At 41.7% G+C, this 19445-nt stretch overlaps 1 protein-coding gene across 1 annotated transcript in view; it reads left to right on the forward strand.

Moving 5' to 3' along the window:
- The window catches only part of epg5 (ectopic P-granules autophagy protein 5 homolog (C. elegans)), a 29066-nt gene extending 18312 nt beyond the window's left edge, over positions 1-10754 (forward strand). Inside the window, exons 33-45 of the mRNA XM_012863473.3 lie at positions 1486-1655; positions 1759-1966; positions 2090-2165; positions 2640-2743; positions 2853-3028; positions 4584-4808; positions 4893-5102; positions 5751-5895; positions 5989-6231; positions 6889-7102; positions 7186-7404; positions 8437-8551; positions 8644-10754. Of these exons, the coding sequence (XP_012718927.2) occupies positions 1486-1655; positions 1759-1966; positions 2090-2165; positions 2640-2743; positions 2853-3028; positions 4584-4808; positions 4893-5102; positions 5751-5895; positions 5989-6231; positions 6889-7102; positions 7186-7404; positions 8437-8551; positions 8644-8832 (2294 nt within the window). The 3' untranslated portion in view covers positions 8833-10754. The remainder of the gene's footprint in view (positions 1-1485; positions 1656-1758; positions 1967-2089; positions 2166-2639; positions 2744-2852; positions 3029-4583; positions 4809-4892; positions 5103-5750; positions 5896-5988; positions 6232-6888; positions 7103-7185; positions 7405-8436; positions 8552-8643) is intronic.
- The last annotated feature ends 8691 nt before the right edge of the window (positions 10755-19445 follow it).

A 19445-nucleotide genomic window follows, 5' to 3' on the forward strand; every position in this document is an offset into this window, starting at 1 on the left:
TTCATACTACAACTCTTACTTTGGGAAGATAGGCCAAACTCTATTTTTTGAGATTTTTGCGTTGTTATTACAAGCATATAATAGCCAATAAGTACGCCATACATCATTGTAGTGCCACCAAACTCACAATACACATAGATAACCTCATCTAGTTCATACTACAACTCTTACTTTAGGTAAATGTGCTTAACTTTATTTTTTGATATTTTTTCATTGTTATTACAGACATATAATAGCCAATAAGTACACCATAGATCATTGTAGTTGTAGTTTCAGATGCAGGATATGATGCAGGAGTTTAAGTTTCCGAAAGGTTTTTACCATCACGGCCACAAACTTTATTAGATTTTATTGGGATTTGTTTTTTTTAAACCAACACAACATTTTGCATAATTGGTAATAAGAAGAAGGAGGAAAAAAAGACATTGGTTTTTAAAGGTTTTTCTTAAAAGTGCAAGGCTCTGCATGTAGCTTAGACTAAAAGCCAACCTGAGAATGCCTGTAAATGTCACTTTATGCTCCCAGACGGCCTGTATCCATGTCTACTTTGTGATGTCTGACATTATCAAGCCAATATTCCTCGTTCATCCCACGCAGAAAACATTTATTCCCCTGAAATTATACCTTCCACCCAGATTTTTACCAACAAAAGATTAAACTGATAAATAAATGAGACAAAGGTTGACGCAGTCTAAGGCAGGGGTGTCAAACTCGTTTTGGTTTAGGGGCCGCATACAGCTTAATCTGATCTCAAGAGGGCCACACAAGTAAACTCATTGCAAGATTAAATAGAACTAATAAATGTGGACTTGTTCATTTTTATATTAAGTTAATTTCACTTTTACACAATATATTATGAATAACCTCAGCGTTTTTAAGAAAAGTATGTGCAATTTCAACAATATTTTTACTCAGTTAAACATTTACTTGTGCATTATGCATGAGAACTGATCACAGTGATTATACAATGTTGAAAAACATTTATTCACATTTTTCACTTAAAAACACTGTCCTGCATGACAAAATACATCAAACAGATAAAAATTAAGAAATGATTTGAATTTTTCCACACCTGAAGCTTAATCTGCTAATTAAAACACAGCGCCCTTCGTGGACAATATAGGAACTGCATATTTTCAATTAAACAAAGTACATGTTTTTTTCAATAATTGTTTTATCATTCTTCCTTTTATCTTGTCCACTTGTGAAAGTCAAATCTGATGAGCTCTTTGTGGCATCTTATTGCCACATTGCCAGACAGGACACTGGGGGGGGGGGGAAAATGATTTATTTTGAATTTATAATGATAATGCATTTAGCCACAGGGCCGGACTAAATTGTTCGGCGGGCCGGATCCGGCCCGCGGGCCGTATGTTTGACACCCCTGGTCTAAGGAGTCAGACTCTAAAGTTGAAGTTAAAATCTTGAATAGATCAGGGTTTGATGGCTAGTCTCTGTATTAAGAGGAGATTACGATCTCATCAGGTTCTGCGGACCAGCTGCTGAGTCCAGAGTGCTGGAAAGTGACACTGCGGGTGCTGGGCTGCTTGCCTCCCCCCCGCAGCACTAAGAGCAAACCTGAACAGCCGCTCAGCTCTGCAGCCGCAGCCCAAGCTTCCCCTCACAGATCCCCCATAAGCCTCTCTCCTCAGCAGGTAAACCCATGACTTTATTTACATGTTTCCTCTTTATCATTGGAAAATATGTTCTAGATTGTCAAGTTTAGAAATTTTGTACCATTTTCCTGGTTGGCATTAGGTGGAGGAGACGGTCTGCTGGCTGAGCGACTACTTCCTGCGAAGTCGCCTCAGTAAGGCCGACCTCCGGAGCTTTGGCCTCTACTCTGCCTGGGTTCCCTACATCGCCGACGTCGTCACCTTCTGGGAACATCTGATTTGTTGCCTTATTAACACGCAGGTCAGCAGCTGCGCCAGAGAGCCAGTGGGCAGCAGCAAAGTAATGAAAGGTAAAAATAAATAAATACTGTATCTCAGTGACTAGAGAGCTGCACAAAAACCTTTTTTTTTTTTTTTTGTGCCGATGCTGTTTTGTGTCATTATGAAAGGAAGATGTGTCATTCCTCCCACAGCTCTGCAGGATTTGCACTGTAAGCTTGTGAAGTTGTTCCTGCCGTGGATCTTTCCTCTGGACACAGCAGATGGAGGGTGAGTGAGTTGCAACATCCGCTCTTACAGTAACTTGCAAAAGTATTCACACCCCTAAATTGTATATTGTATATTTTATGTGAATTGATTGGTCTTTCACATAAGAGTCCAATAAAATATTTTCACTCTCATGGTTGCTATGTGACAAAATGTGGAAAAGTTTGAGGGGTGTGAATACTTTTGAGCTGAGCTGTGTGTGAACAGACTCCAGAAACGGCAAAACACGAACAATTAACAGTCCAGTACTTGTTCTGATATTTTTATTATCTGATGATGAATCTGTAGTGTTTCAGTTTCTCCAATCCTGTAAAATGAACAGCATCTCCATACTGTTATATATTGTTAAGCTTGGACTGATCTCATTCATTTCAAATCCTTTTCAGAGCTTTTTCTAACTGAAAAGTGGACGTATTGACTTCCTTTTAACAGTAAAAAGTAGAAATAAAGCTAAAATTGAATATGTTTGTGTGCCAGTAATGCCAAGTGTTACCCCTGGCTGGAGACGGATGCCGCTGCAGCGGGATGTCTGGTCGGCCTGTACGTTCAGCTCACCGACACGCTTCACCACAAATTCAGGGGTAAATTTTTTTTATCTCTGTCAAACTGCAAAAATGAATCCAAACACGTTCTCGTTTCAACTTCTTACTTTTTAGACCCTTTTTTTTATTTTTACTTTATTTTTTCCAGATCGCCTGCTGCCTGGTCAGAGAGGCGCTCTGTGGCTGTGCTTACATCAGTACTGTGAGAGCTGCACCTCCCCGCGCACGCCCGAGTACCTGCTGTACTTGTACCACACGCACCTCCGCAGCCTGCCCTGGAAACACCTGCATCCTGACACTCAGCTCATGGAGCACCTATTCAATGTGAGGCACAGTCTGACCCCCCCGCCGGCTTCTAAAATTGGCCGGAGCTCCTAAAATCTACCAACTCTGTTTGTCTATTTAACCAGAGAAAGGCAATAATCCAGGAAAAGGCCCTCCTTTCTGCAATCCAAACACATCTGTAGGGGTGTAGGCCAACATGAACCAGATTATCTGCCATTTTCATTCATTATACGGGATGTTGACTATAATTTACATTTAACCTGTCCATTATTTTGTCATTTTTCACTGAAACTTGAATAGATGGTTTATAATCTTTATTACATGAGGTTTTTCAAACAGAATAAAATGTCATATATATCACATTGAGTGTTATTCAGGGTAGCATGATGAGTATTCATTAGCTAACTTACTTTCACATCCCTCTCCTCTGTCTCAAAGTCATACCACAGTCCTTAAAGTTTCTCGATTCCTTTTGAAAACACACCAAGACTAACAGGCACATTGAGACGAGGGCTCTTAAAAGCTGCCTTAATATTTAGCACCTAATCTATCTATTGTTTTCTCTGCGTTGTTTCAGACAGTTGGAGCAAACAGGTCTTTCTCCACTCCTCTTTGCACAATCTCTAGCTCATTTAGTCTTGCCTCCCCTCCCTATAGTCACCCCGCATGTTTGACCAATGACCCGTTCATAGATTAGTGTCGCAATCAACTATTTTTTTTATTTAAAATGATCAGGCCTTTCAAAGACTTCATGTTAGCATTAGGCGTTAGGCGTTAGGATATCGGTTATTTTAATAATCGATTAATCTGTTGATTATTTTTTCGATTAATCTAATTAGAGATACTCTTACTAAATAAACATTTCTCAATAAACAAATACTTGGAGTTTAAAAAACTTTATTGCACATTTTAAATGAATTGTAAATGGCAAAAAAAAACATTGACAGTTTTGTCTTAATTACTGCTGTAAGTTGGTTAGTTCCTTTAATACAGAAACTAGCCATCAGCAAAAGGGGTGTTCTAGAGTCTGTGTACCATTACTCAAGGCAGCAATTAGCAAATTAGTTGTCGAATATTTTAATAATCAATTAATCACAAACCGATTAATCGCTTCAGCCCTCGTTAGCATGTACTCTAACGAGCCTAATTTGGAGACGGCCCACAGCATCACAGGTCCTCCAACATACCTAACAGTGGGAAAAAAGGGATTTTCCACATATTCATCCCAGCAGAGTTCAGCTATATGTTAGTTTGTGATGGTAGGAAAGCATCTGATGAAAAGTTTGGAGACTTGATCCCAAGATGCCACTCTTTGCTGCCGTTAACTTGATTTTTTTTAATTCTCTACACCGTCCTTCTCGTTGTGCGTGAGCAGAAAGTTATACATCACTAGCATGAAGTCCCTAGAACCCCTTCTGATATAAAAGATGAATTTATTTTCAGACTTTTCTCAGATGTCTTGCTAGTTATGGTAACCTTTGTGTTTGTACTTGTGTTTGAATAGAGTCCGCTAAAGCTCGACTGCTTACGTAGATGCTTGTTGGTTTGTTTTGATGGAGCAGATTTTAATCGATTTTAACCTTTACGTCGTCAGGTGGAGAGAGGAAGTCCCAAGAGCTGCTTCCTTTTTATGGGTGAACTGATGTGTGAAGTTAACTGGGTGAGTGTTTTAAGCGACCTCTTAGAAACCCCTGCCAGCTCTGCGGCGTATCCGGCTCTGTCAGGCGTGGTTACGCAGAAGGACTCCCACACCATGCTGGTCTATCTGTTATACATGCTGGTGTTTCTGGCTAAAGAAGAGCAGCTCCTCAGCAAACAGGTGAGTCCAGACGTCTCGGACATCAGATCAGTGGCAGCGGTTTCAGTGTTTACCCAGTTCATGTTCTCCTCCTAAACCCTCCAGGACTCCCCTCTGCTCAGTCTGCTGGTTCAGTCAACCTCTCTGCCCTGGTACCAAATGGATCTGTCCTCGTACCAGGGCATTCTGGGATATGTAGGCACTCACTACCCGCCATCTCTGCTGCTCAGTGCCGATTCTGCCCCCCAGCTGCTCCTGAAATTGCTTCGCAGCGCTGCGGGGCTCCATCCGCATCCCAGTGAAGCTCCACACCAGGTCTCACTAAATAATGCTTTTTATTTCCTAATTAACTAAATCTATCATTTTAAAGCACTGGGTGTTTTTTTATTTTTATTTAATTTTATTTATTTTTTTAGGTTGGGATAAATATGGAAAAGATAAAAGCAATTATTCAAAATTATTGGAGGATCAGACTCATAAAAGTCTTCTTAGAATGACGTTTCTTAAACCAGTAGAGGAATAATCTGACTGATCACTGTCCAGTTCAAGATGGCTCTATTTGGTGTAAATTTCCTAAAATGTCATTGATATCCCATTATTTCAAGAAATTAACGTTTTGAGATAACAAAACATTATTGTGCAAAAGTTAGCTGTTCTTTTTTAAACAATTTCAAAATTTAGTCTCGCCGTCATGACACTCGGGGATAATTTGTATATAATGCAATGTGCATAAATTATAATTTTCCACTTACAGCTAAGTGACATTCAAGATTAGAATAATCAGACAAATAAAAGAAAAACTGAAAATATGGGCTTAATGAAAGGTATGTCCATCACTTGCTTAATGGTGGTTATTTTCAAAAGGCACCTTTAATCTGTTCCTGTGAAAATCCCTGTGATCATTCAGCGTCATTGAAGCTGAAACCTGAGTAAACAAGAACCTCGGTTGTCTTTCTCTGACAGGAGGAGACCCTGAAGGCCGGCGGCTACGTCTCTTGGTCTGTGAAGTCACTGGTGACCCTGGAACAAGGAGGCGGCATCAGCCTTAGCAGCCTGGAGGCGCAGCTCGAGACCCTTCTGGAAAGCGTTGTTACGTTCAACCCACCAGGTGAGCTGTCCCCGTCAGTCTCTCTTCCATAGCGGCAGCAGCAACCATTCTCGTTGCCTTTGGTCGACCTTTCCCTCTCTTTTGCCTCTGCAGAGGCGGGTTTAGAGCAGAGGCACATGGCGTTCTGCGGTCTTTTCAGCGAAGCCTTGACTTTGCTCAACGGAGTGGGGGTCTCCACAGGCGAGGCGCTGGCTGCTCACGTCATCACCTGGCTGGACAGGAAGGGCAGGGGCTGTCCGATTCTGCCTTTGCTCACAGCCTGCTCCCGCTGTCTGGCGTCAGTGCGACACATGACGCGCATCATGGAGGCGTGCATCACGGCGTACTTCAACCATGGTACACGACAAGTTCGCTTTGCCCCTTATTCACTTATTTAGGTCTGTGCATAAAGAGGATACAGTCGCTTGCAAAAGTCTTTAGTCTCCTTTAAGACTTGCACATTTCCTCACGTTGTTAACACAAATTTCAAAATGTTTGTTATTTTATGTGACAGACCAACACCAACCAAGACATAGTAGGGTAATCCAATAAGTTATTTTAGATTTTTGTATGAAAGCCGATCAGAGCTGATGGTGATATGCAAGGACCTAAATAAAAGGTAATGCTGGAAGAAAACATGTTAGAGGCTGCAGCATTTGAGACTGGGGCAGAGGTTCACCCTCCAGGAGGAGAGCAACCCTAAACTTAAAGCACTTCGTATCGAAGAATGGGTAAAACATTTCTGAGGTTTCTGCGTACCAAGGCCTGCCACACTTTTCAGATTTTTATTTGGAAAGAAATAGTGGAAAACAAAATCTTCCACCTTCCTGTTCCAAATTATGTGCTATATTAATGTTGGTCCATAACATAAAATATCTTCTATGAGGCATTGTATGGTTTTCTTTCTTCCCTACTTGTAATTAATACATGTCAAAATAAGCCGGTTTTCCCTCAATATTATAGTTATATATATATAGTTAATCCTGAACTTCTTCCTTGTCGTTTTTGTTGAAGTTGAGGAGAAGTCTGCCGGTTGGGGCCCTGTGTTGGCGTCCCTGCAGGTGCCTGAGCTCACAATGGATGACTTCCTCTCTGAGAGCCAATCGGGAGGCAGCTTCCTGACGCTCTATGCCTTCATCTTGCAACGCCTCAACAGCGAATACACTGCAGCCAACGAGAGGAGGATCCTGGCTCTCATTAACACGTGGACCACGCAGGTCTTCCCCAGGTTTGACCTTAATTCATTTGAAGCGCCGCGTATCCTGCAGCCCTATTGGAGACGATAAAACGGAGGTTCTCGTCTGTCTCCAGCGGTCCAGGCGATGAAGCCAAGCTGTTCCTCTGGTGGCACAAAGCTCTGAATCTGTCGGCGGAGCAGCTGCAGCCACAGGCGGGAAACACCGAAGTGTCGGGGGTCGTCATGGGACTGGAGCGGCTGCAGAGCAGGCTGCTTCAGCTGGGAGAAGAAAGGCTGAACGCTGGGCTGCTTGGAGCCATAGGCCTCGGGAAGAAGTCTCCTGTTTCTAACAAGTGAGCTTCCATCTGTCATATTAACAAATAAAATAAAACCTTAAGGGTCTTTATCGATTTTCAGGGTTTCTGCAAAGTCTTAAAAGGTTGTAAGATGTATTTAATTTAATCATCTTAGCTCTTAAAAGTCTTAATTCTGCCCAGTTTTCCAACACTTTAAGTAAACCTTAAATTTGTACGTTTTTGATAAATATAGATTAAAACAAATTAAGTATATGAATACATAAATAATACATTTGTGGCATGTAAAAACTATCTCTGGCTTGAAAACCGTGACGTCAGTAGTTTACTAAAGCTAAATACATGAAGCGCTGAAGCATTTGGTGTCTGAAGTTTACTTGATCCATGTGTGGAAAACACCAGTTTATCTCGACGTAGTCATAATTAACTTCGGTAGTCGAGTGAGTCTGACATAAACCATTCAGTAACTAAGTTTCAAGCTTTGTGTTGGTCTAGAGCACACGTGTCAAACTGAAGGCTCGCGGGCCGAATCTGGCCTGTCAAGGCAATTTATCCGGCCCTCAAGAGCCAAAAAAGGCGCATCATGTTATAAAGTAGAGGCATATATCTTTTTAAAGTGTATAAAGTGGCTAAAACAGTGCCTTCTTTTGCAAATGTTGAATTTTATTTTAACTGTGTAGTAACAGCATCCTGCCACTGTTTTTTTCACAACACATTAAATCAACCCAGAAATGTCCAAAAAGAGGAAAAGTGATGCAGAATGATGAGTTTAAAGTGTAACTCACTCCAATATCAACTATTTTTTTTTCAGATAAACTATATAAACTGGGCCTAAGGCACTACTTTCATGTTACTGTGGAATATTTTAAATTTTTACGTGAACTGGAATGAAATAATGAAATCAAATGTATCATATATACAGGTGCAACCGGCCCTTTTAATGACTTCCTGATGCCAAAGTGGCCCAATATAGAAATGAGTTTGACATGCCTGGTCCAGAGTTTAAATCATAATGATCTTGAAATTCAAAAGGTGGAGAAACCCTGATTTAAATGATTAATTTCTGTTTAGATTCAGGGTGGTGGTCCGCAGCCTGGCGGCGTTCCTGTCCATCCAGGTGCCGTCGGAGGCTGAGCTTCGACTCCAGCCCACCACAGATTTACAGCTTTCTGATAAAGCACAACAGGTATGCACTCCAGCTGCTTTTAGTTAATGCTGCTCTGGAATCGTTTCCAATAGCCAACGTGGATCCGTTGCTCCTTCCCTCTGTGTTTGCAGCTGTTGGGGATGTTGGAGACCATGTCAAGCAATAAGCAGTACGCTGAGCTACAGGAGGCTTTAAACAAGGCAATCCAGTTCATCCGTTACCCGGGGCACTGCGTCAAAGATGGACCCCGCCTCCTGGCCCTGCTGGTCAACCTTCTGTACGCCGACCTCAGATATCTGCACATCATCCGTTTACCTTGACTTTTTGCCCCGCAAGCGCTCGACATATGAAGGACCTTTCGGCTCCCGCTGCTGAAGCAGGGAGAGTGAACCTCAGTGGGGACAAAAATATAACGCCGCCGTTTTCCAGTGGAGACGCTGATCCTGAGGACCTCTGTGGTTCTGTCAGCGAGGCCTGTGCATGACAGAAACTGTGACGAATCATGACGCTAGACAGAAATCCAAACATCGTTGTTATTTTGTGCCAATCGCCGACATTTTAGCACTTTACTTTTTTTTTTTTTGTCTGTTCCGCTCATGCCTCGTTGGTTTGCTTTCAGCCCCGCGTATTCTTGGTGAGTTAGAGAGGATGTGGCGTATATTTATTAAAGCAGAATTCATGAGTCAGAATTGAGCGCCGGCCTGTGGGTTTCACACCAGCGTGTCGAATCTCAGCAGAGGGAAGAAAAAAAAAGGAAGGGTCCAGGGATTAATGGAAGGATAGCTCTAATGGGCCGCTAGTTTTAGAAATGTGTACTTAAAATGTGGTGGGTAGCCTGTTTTTATTTCCCCCATGTTACTCTTTTGCCCAAGCCCAGTCTGACACCTCTCAGCTCTAAACAGGTACAGGCCATTCACTGTCCACATCCCTTTTTCAGTATTGTCCATGCCATGCCAAAAGTGCTCTACCTGCATATGCCAAAGAGAAGTTTTTGTTTTTCCTAGGCTGATTTCGCCTGGGCCCCCCATTTCATCTGTTTCTGTCCCGAAACTGCAGCAGGAAAAAGCACAATGTGCCCAACCACTTGGCTTCCTTATAAAGTAGTGTGTGCGCAGTGTTATTCAGAAAGCTAATGCTCCAAATATTTCCCAGAGAAGGAAAAAAAAAAAAAAAAAAAAGGTGGGAGGAGTTGTCTGAGCTTTCATATAATTTGACATTTCAGATTGAAGCGAACGTTCGGGACTGTTTCAGCGTTTGATTACCCTCCTCAGCTCGTCCCTCCAGCAGCCTGGAGCGCGCTTTATCGCCGATGTCTGTGTTATATGGGGACTGTTAATGTTGAAATCCTTTCTTTTTTTTTTCTATTACTGAGTCACTGATTGAGAAATGTTCTGCTGGAAGGTTGCACAGAGCTACGGGGAGCTACAGGGCCAAGCTGCACAATGGAGCCAAGACTAGTAAATAAAGTTGATTGAATGTATCTCTGCTGTGTTCAGATGTCTTAACACGCTGCTTTAACGCCATACCTGTCGTATTATAGCATGAAAGTGAGCAAAAGTCTCAGGACAGCTTACATGGAAAAACATCTAAAGAGGCAACTAAGCTTAAGACCTATAAAATAACAGGGATTTGCTTCTTTATCAGGTTTTACTGCTAAAGCGTTACCAGTAAACTGGTCATACAAGGACATAACGAGAAAATTTGGAGCCAGTGAAAGGTTTACATACTCTAACCCAGGGGATAGATGTCATATCAACTTTAAGGCCTTTTAATTTTGTACGTATTTCTCTTTTAGTTGGGAAAGAACTTCAGTGAAGATTGAATTTATTAGAGTTTTTCACTAATCTTCACAGGTTTGGATGCACTTCTAAAAAAGGCCTGGAGAACTACAATGGCCTCACTTTACGGTGCTGATTAAAAATGAAGGAAAACGAAGGAACTAATCTACATTTCTTTTTCTATCACTTACATCTTGGCAGATCCATTTTCTTTCATGCCCATCTCCTGCACCCCGTTTTTGCTCTCTTTGTGCTCTGCTGCATCTCTCCTTATTGTTGAAAACATTTATTTTCTGGCCTGCGTTCAGACGCTCAGCTCATGACTCCTCTTGGTCTTCTACCACCGGCAGTAATACAGGAGGACTGGGATAGATTTCAACCAATCCAGGACCTCCTCTTGTCCTGCTTGTCAAAGTTTTAATTTTACCATTAAAGACAATTAAATAAACCTTTTATTTACCTCCCTTGATCAATGTCAACTTTATTTATAAAGCACTTTTAAAACAGTTGTACAATAATCAGCAATCCACTTAAAGAAAAGTTATCATAAGACAGCTTTCAACAATCACAATCAGAGTAAAACATTGACATAAAGTAGTTGTAACTTTAAAGTGTCTCAAAAGCAGAATGGGTTTTATTTTATCAATGATAACTTGTGAACCTAGTGCTACAAAGATTCAGAAAAACAGGTAATTAATAAAACTCACGAACCACTAGAACTGAAAAGTCTAAACATGTGACTTAAAAGCTTCTTAAAAACATAGAAAAGGTTGTAATACTGTTTCAGATCCTGTTATAACAGGAACCTGACTGGATGGCGTTAGTCTCACAGGGCCACATTACCCACTACAAGGGCCCCTGGCTTTATTGTAATCGTAAAAGTTTGATTAAGACACCTTTGTTCACCTGTAAGATAGAATCCCTGCAAAAATGGATCGTTGTATTAATGCTATAACACAATAATTGTCCTGATGATCTATCAGATGAACCTTTGTGGTTTTGAAAAGTTAAAAACCAGATCCCCGACTAGACATATTAAGTACTTCAGTTTAACAACAGCACAGTTCCAGACACATTTTTCTCTTAATCTCAATATGGAGGTCTGGATCATCTCAGCCAGGTCCTTGGAGGCAGGAAATGTGGGCGTTTACTGAGGGGTAACCTGAGGAAGAGTCCCTCGTCTCTCTGGGGTCGGTGTTGACACTTTTATCTGATTTCTGGATTAGTGTGAAGCCAGTTGGACATCCTGCATCAATGGCTCCTTTGTTCCAGGTTAATTGGAGGTTTTTATTTGTTACCACCCAGCAAACATTTGGAGGAGAGTGGTTGACCCAAGTTGTGCACGTGTTGTTTTTCATAACTTTACCAGAACGGCCAATAAATGTGGAAGGTGCTGGTTTGTATGTTAATATTTTCCCATTACTTTCTCCCCAACCCTCAGTGCTCTTTTATTGTTTCACAGTTTGGCATCCAGTGTTTCAATGAGTCCTAAAATTCACTTTTCAGTGACTAATCCCTGCGCTAATGAAGCCATCACAGCTTCCTCCTCTGACAGGCATTAATGTGACTGGCTTTCACATGCTGCTATTGTTGCCGAGGTACAGCGTGTGTCCTTAATTTGAAAAAGGGAGCTTTCACACAGGACAAATCAGGGGGCGCTGTCTCTAAATGGAGCTATGCGCTTTTGTGTGCATACTTCCATCCAGCATCCTCGTTTGACACCGACACGTCTGCCGGAGAGAAACCTCTGCTCAGGCACCGGTGGTCTCTATGGTTACAGGACGGCTGAAGTGAGAGAGGAGAGAGGAGGAGGAGGAGGTGGGAGATGCTTACAGACACTCATCGCCGCCTCGTCTTGCATCTCGAAAATAGCCTGAGTGTGTTTCGTTAACCCCGGGGTCCGCTGTCTTTCACCGTTCGTTCCACCGTCTGTTCCGGCGTCTCGCAGCTCTTGCCGCTGAAGTTCACTGAAGTAGTTTCGGATCCAAGTAAAAATAAGCTTTGCTTTCGAGTGTCGGCCTCACAGCATGTGTCGCGCACGCCGTGTGCATATGCGCGTTCTCTCGCTGAGATCCCTGGCAGACACACGTGCGACTGTCTGGCGGGTTCCTCTGTCAGCGTGCAAACCCGCCGTCAGGTCAGGAGTGGCTGTTTCTGTGCAGACTCAGCATCAGAGCAGCGTGTGAATGAACTCGCATGTGTCGGCACCAGTCGTCATGACACAGAAGCATGATTTCATTTTCTGAAAGATGGTCATTTATGCAAGAACCTCTGCCATTGATGAGTCAGAGACGTTGATCTTATGACTGCTGTGACAGCCTGCCTCCGTTAGCTAAAGGCCTGTTTTGTTTCTTGCTTCTGCTGCTTTTGGCTCCAGTGAGACATTGACATGCTTTCCTCATCAACATGCATCCATACACCCTGGATAGGCCGCCGGTCCATCACAGGGCAACAGGAATTCACACAGAACAGACACGCATACACACCTAGGGAATTCAGAGAGACAAATTAACCTAACAGTGGTGTTTTTGAACTGCGGGAGAAGGCCGGAGTACCGGGAGAGAACCCATGTGTGCACAGGGAGAACATGCCTGGAGGACCAGACCTGGGCAGGTTGGCGGTTGTTTTTCGTAGGTCCTCTGTTTGTAGCTAGAATCTTATTTCTGCAGGCCTCTGGATCTTACCATGACGTTGGCTCTCAGCATAACAAATGTTTGAGGTCGCTAGTGCAACACACTGAAGGAGCAAACACTCTGACACTTCAAGGTTAATTAATAAAGTGCTCTTCATCTTAACATTGCTTGGATTATATCTGGGTTGCATTTCTTTGTTTGTTTGTTTTTCTAAATCAACTACCCATTTGCTTACATCACTCATAATGTAAGTAAGTGTCAGGAATTCAAAACCAGTGTCTTTGCGGGTTCTCTTCATCGCCTATGAGCCGGTTCCTGACACTTTATGCGGTCATGATGTTTCCCTCGCTGCGTTTCAGCGTCACAGATCGAGCTGAGGCTGCATGAACCAAACTCAGCTGCTCAACAGCTGCTTCTCTGTGACAGCTGCGACGACCACAAGTCCCCCTCCTGCTGCCAAAACCCAGGGACTCTTCAGCTGGACCCACAGGAATGTCCCTGAATGTCCCTCTGCGCTGCAGAGCCCTGGGGATGCTCACATTGTTTTGAGTGTGTGTGTGTGTGTGTGTGTGTGTGTGTGTGTGTGTGTGTGTGTGTGTGTGTGTGTGTGTGTGTGTGTGTGTGTGTGTGTGTGTGTGTGGTTTGCTCGCAGCATATCTGCGTGTGTCAGACGGACTCCTCCGTTCGGACGCCCACCTTTCTCACACCTCCTCGCCTCGCCTGTGACTCAAACTTAAATGAGTCTTTATCTCTCTCTCCAGTTCTTCCTCTAGCATCGGCCAATCAGAGCATGAAGCGCTTCACCCTGCTGAGCGTACCTTCATGGGCACTTAACGATAAAAGTCATCAATAATGACTCAGACCTTTACCGGTGCTGTTCTAATGTTTTTTTCTTTTCTTTTTCTGAGACGGGGACAGGCTGGTTGTTATTTATATCAGGCCTTGAGCAGACCGATGAAGGCGATGGGAAATATTTTAATATCTGTCGCCCTGGGGATGTTTATCGTTTCGTTTTGTTCCAAGCAGCAAATCATTTAGTTGTAAACAAGCAAGAAAATCCTCTGATGAGGGAACATTTTGCTCAGAAAGATTGTGTTGACTCATTTCTAGATAAAGGGACTGATGAGTCAGAGGCTCGGTATAAAAGGTGTCATATTTAGCTAAAATTAGTCCCAGACTAAGGCGGGACTGTTGGCATTCAAACACTTTAGACCTCCGCTGGGCCAGCAGGTCACTTTCTGTATGTCAGCATAGTTTAGTTTGGGACATGTTCAAGTTTTAGGTTTTGTTGCCAAAGGATGTAGTTTTACAGAAACCTTCGTGGAAACTAATAAAAAAAGCCGTCCCGGGTTTCAGCCCCGGTCTGTGTCGCCTCATGTCTCCTCCTCTCTCTCATCCACTCATATGAAATCCTGACCTGTCCTTCTCTCCTGTAATCCCTTGCCTTTTACTAATATTAATATAAAATAATAGTTTCTATGTATTGTTTTTAACCACAAACATAATCAACAGGATCCAACTATATTATGACAACTATATTGTAACAAGTTGGTGTTCTCAGTCTACGTATCCCAGGCTAGGAGGCCTTTATTAGTAGTAACACGGATTCTGTGCTCTATTAGAAACATGTATTATTGTGTCTCAGTGGGGAAATCCAGTTTGGCGTGATCTTCTTTAAAGTTTATTTATTTTTTGTTTCAAATTAAATCTCTCTGCCTATGTAGTTTTTAAAGGGTTGGTACCTTTTGTCCCTGGTAAAGCAGGACAGATACAGTTGCTGTTGTCCATGTAGGCGGTCCTAACATGGACAAGGACAGCCCATTTGTAGGTGGCAGACTGAGTGGTCACTGACGTCCAAACTATCCAGGTCAGACTCAGAAGCAGAAGCCATTACAGCAGGAGCCATTACAGCAGGACCTGACGCATTCGTGGAGGAGCTGCAGGAAATGGTTAGTCCACGAAACCCCGATAAGTGAAATAAAATGTCCTCATTTTGTGGTGAAGGTCCTGAGTTCTTTGTTAGGCTGGACTGTAGAGATGTAACCAAAAATAGTATCTGATAATGCCATTCACCCAGTTTTTATTTAAACTCTGACCAGAGTCTATTTCTGTGGAGAATTGCACATCCAAGCTCATTCGTGTAATGAGTTGCATAAGTTAAATTTGATATGAAGGCTCTGTATTGTAACTAAGATGTGATGAATGTTGAGCAGCTGATCTGTGGATGAAAACGCTGAGGAAATGAATTGTTCAGCAGGTTTGATCCTGTGTAAACTGTATAAGGTTTTGTCTGACAACTGAGTGTTGGCTGAAGTGAGACTCTGAAGTATCAACATAAAGTTACAAATAAAACACATTTTATGGATATATGGCCTACAGTTATAGTCTCCCTAATATAATATGAAACAATTAAAATATTTAAAACATGAAAAATAAACTTTTGGGTGTAACAGAAACTAAAAAGCTGTCACCAAAGCAACATGGAGTGTCTCAAAAATGTTTCCATACTGCAGCTTTTATTGTGTCATTACATGAGCTAAAGATGAGCCCAGATGTAGATTTGGCCAATCAGCTGACCGCTTGTCATCGTCTATCATTTAGAAATTAGACTGTGAGGACATCACAGAGCCACAGTCATCACACAAGTAAACTAGAAAAAACGAGGATTAAGAAGTGATGGTTGTATTATGAATCAAGATATTGTGGTCCATCAAAGGGCTCGTTAAAACAGAACCTTTAAAACTTTACAATGGGCTTTTACTGCAGAAACGTTTACAGTCCTAACAGGGTTTCATTTTAAGATGTTTCCCTTCCAAGCTATTTTTTTCCAGGAGTTGGACACTGGAGCAGGCTTAGGAAACTGACTGAAGGTTGAGGTTGTTTAACAGAATCCAATTTATACTAACGAGTGCTGAGATGCTGCTTGACTGGCCTTTAACTTCAAGTATTAGATCTGTGGTGAGTCTTGAATTACTGAAGAATAGCATAAGAATAGCAAATATAGCAAATATTTCCCCCCCCCCCATCCCCCCCCATAATAGGGGGGGGGGGATATTTGCCCTCACTGAACTTCCACTACATCCAGAACTATAACTGAGGTGTTTGGTTGACTGGTTGACTAAATGTTGGCTGCAGCCTGTGATCTAGAGGGGTGAGGGCAACCATGAAAGAGTTTAGGGCAAGTGAGAAAACATGTGCCCCGGATTTATATTTACAAGAGGAGCTTTTCTCCTTTCACTGTAGTGCGCCACTTGACATATATGCAAAAAACCTCATTAGATATTATTTTGGGATCATTTCAAATTAAACGGACACAGAAATGTAAAGGTAAAAGAGGAAAAAAGGAAGAGCGAAAGGTGAGGCAAAACGGTAAAAGGGATAAAAGGTGACAAAAATAGAGCAGACGAAAAATAGAGTGTGAGATAACATCCTCGGAGTCTGCTTCTACAACTGCAGAAAGAGAGATAAAAAGAACAACAAAACCAACAGAAAAAGTATCACAGGTACAAACAACCAACACCATTAATAACATCCCTGAAAAAAAGCGCTGGATTATTTAATACAAGATGAATTTAGTGGATGCCAAACCTAATTATAGGGTTTACCTGTATAGAGGTGTATCTGTAAGCACCTGGATCCAAGCACCTGTAGGTGTTTGTGAGAGCATGCTTGTATATGTAAGAAGGACCAACGCAGGAATAGCTGCCTCCCCCATCCCAGAGAAGAGCAGAGGAGAGCCCAGGAAACCCCCACAGTGCCGAAGACTGCCGGTGGCTGCAGGGATGAGCCCTGCCCGCTCTGCCGACAGCCATCTACGCCAGAGCAGATCCAGCGTTGGGCCCAGAGACCCGAGCCCCAAGGGCACAACACAAGACTTGTTGTTTGTATATGAACCATAAGCTTCTAATGTGAAACAAATGTGAGCTTGTTTCATAACGTGCAGGTATTATATCAGATTGCTTCTGGGTCTATATGTATCTCCTCAGGATGACCTTGACTGGTCATCTTCTAATAAACATGTTACCTGAAGGGTGCTGCGCAAATCCCAAGCAGAATGAAAAGGAAGAGTTGTGGCATGATATGATTTATATCTGTGCTAATTAGCTGATTGTATGATTTTAACCAGAATCTTTTTTTCCCCAATACCAGAGAAAAGCAAATGAAAGCACTGAACCTCATTGAAATAGCCGTAGATATGTTGCAGTTGTTTATTGCCCTAAAACCTTTATATCATCCTTCCAACACCATTTATTTACACAGCCTGTCTGGCTGGGTAATGTTTCAGTTTTAGGCAACATCAAATAATTAGGCAAGCTTCTTTTCCCTCCAGTAGATGTATCTATTTATATTATTAATTGCCGTTTTAAACTTTTAACTTCACCTAACTTTTTACATTAGGTTACAAGTCTGCTTAAATGTCTGGTCTTTGCAATGTGTTCTCAGTCAAGTCTTCTCCTAATGAGGTTGATGTTGTTTGCTCACTTAAAATTGAAAACTACATTCACATTTAAAATCACAACTCTTCTCTAACAGGTTTAATAGGATGATCACAGCAGTTTCTGATTTTATTTTTTTTTAAAAGTTGTATTTTGTTTTTTTTATAGTGCTTGTGATTGTCTATCTATTTCATTTGTGGATTTTTTCTCTCTCAATAGCTGGGGATATGAAGTTATGAAGGAAGAAAAAACAAGCAGAGCTATTAAGGAGGAATAAACTTCACATTACTAAATGGAAAGGATGGCTCGTTTCTGTTCAACATTTTTGTAAACTGTCAGTTGTTTATTTTTTTTATTTTTATTTTTATTTTATTTTTTAAATATCTGATCTTTTGTAAAACTATGTGTCCAATTTCTATTTTATCTTTTTTAATAGATATCAGGGTGGGTCAATGTACTACAGGAAAAAAACTGCTAGAGATTAAGAGCTCTTAACCTGAGGCACAGATAGAAAATGTATCAAAGTTAAACACACCTGATTCAGATGCTTATAATTAAAAGCATTAAACTATGATGTATTTATTCATTGTTATATGTATTTAATTTTCATTGTGTTCGTTCTGGGTGGGTCGACAAGTTATCAATACGGTGTGGAGATCAATAGGGGGACGACAAGGCAGCTGTCAGGAGGGGAGTTTGTTCTGCAGGAGACAATAACGCTGTGTAAATAAAGTATGCCACAGATTACGTGTTCCTTCATGATAAAATCAGTCATTTCTAGTTATTTATTAGATAAAATGAAAGTTGGAATAACGTTCTTGATGGTACTTAATAACAAAGAATGCAATAGGTATTTCCAATCTCAGACAGAGGAAGCAATCATTAAAATGACTTCCGATTATGACCATGTTTACACAACTTTAACACGTTTTTCTTAAAAATTGTAACAGCTGATGACAGTAGTGGTTTTTTTATATGGATGGCATGGCTCAATACTCAGGTCATCATTCCATTAAGGCAATTCAACTCTTTGCATTGTAAAAGGTTTAAGGACTGTAAGAAAAAAACACTGTTGTGCACTACAGGAGGCTAACGTCGCTGAAATTGGTGTCTGGTGGTCTGGTGAACTGTAGCGGTCACTGGACAGAAGGCAACACAGATACACCAAACAACCGCGCTAAGAACCATTTAGAGCAGTGGTGTCCAAATTTTCATCGCGTGGGCCAAAATCATCAAGGCAGAAGTACTAAAGGGCCAAAAAAGAATTTTTGAAACAGAAAACATTGTACCCAAAACTTGTACTGTAGATCCAGGGTTCTGCAAATTTGACTTTTTAAAAGACAGTCATCCAGTTTAATTCTTTTGGACTCTATTAAAAAAAATGTAACAACATTCTTGGCAATTCTTAGCAAGAAGAAGAAGAAGGTTTCCTTGAAAATGGTTGTTTTATTTTACCCAATTTTTAAAAATGAATTTAAAGCAGGTTTTAGTGCGCCAACATTTGCATTTGAGTAAAAGTTATTGGATAAATGTGGTCCTAATTGCTATGAAACTAAAGGGAATGTACAAATTGCAGACATTAGAAAACAAATGCTTAGTGTTGTACCTGACATTTTTAAGTATAGATTTCAACTTGTCTTTAATAATTTAGCCCTAATTAAAAATGAAAAGTCTTAATCTGCATCAACCACCTGTACTGGTTGTGGGCCAAATGATCCTGAAGTCGGGGGGCCGCACAAAATCTGTCCAGAGGCCACAAATGGCCCCCGGGCCACACTTTGGACACCCCTGATGTAGAGTAACCAGCTAATCTAACAGCTATGCTGCTGGATTGTGGGAGGAAGCTGGAGTATCTGGACATAACCCATGCATGCCCAGGGAAAACATGCAAGCTCCATGCAGAAAGCTCCATGCAGAAAGAACTCCTCCAGGTGACCAGAACATTCCTCCTGGGAGCTGTGCAAACAAGGAGCCTAACAACTCTCCAGTGTGAGGGGCGATCAGCTCCAGGTGAGAATCTAAGCTCTAAACAGGGACTATCCTGACAAGAGCTGGAGGATTTGTCAAGTTATCAGGAGTTTTTTGG

This window comes from Fundulus heteroclitus, chromosome 12, assembly GCF_011125445.2.
Source record: "Fundulus heteroclitus isolate FHET01 chromosome 12, MU-UCD_Fhet_4.1, whole genome shotgun sequence".
Classification (NCBI taxonomy): Eukaryota; Metazoa; Chordata; class Actinopteri; order Cyprinodontiformes; family Fundulidae; genus Fundulus; species Fundulus heteroclitus.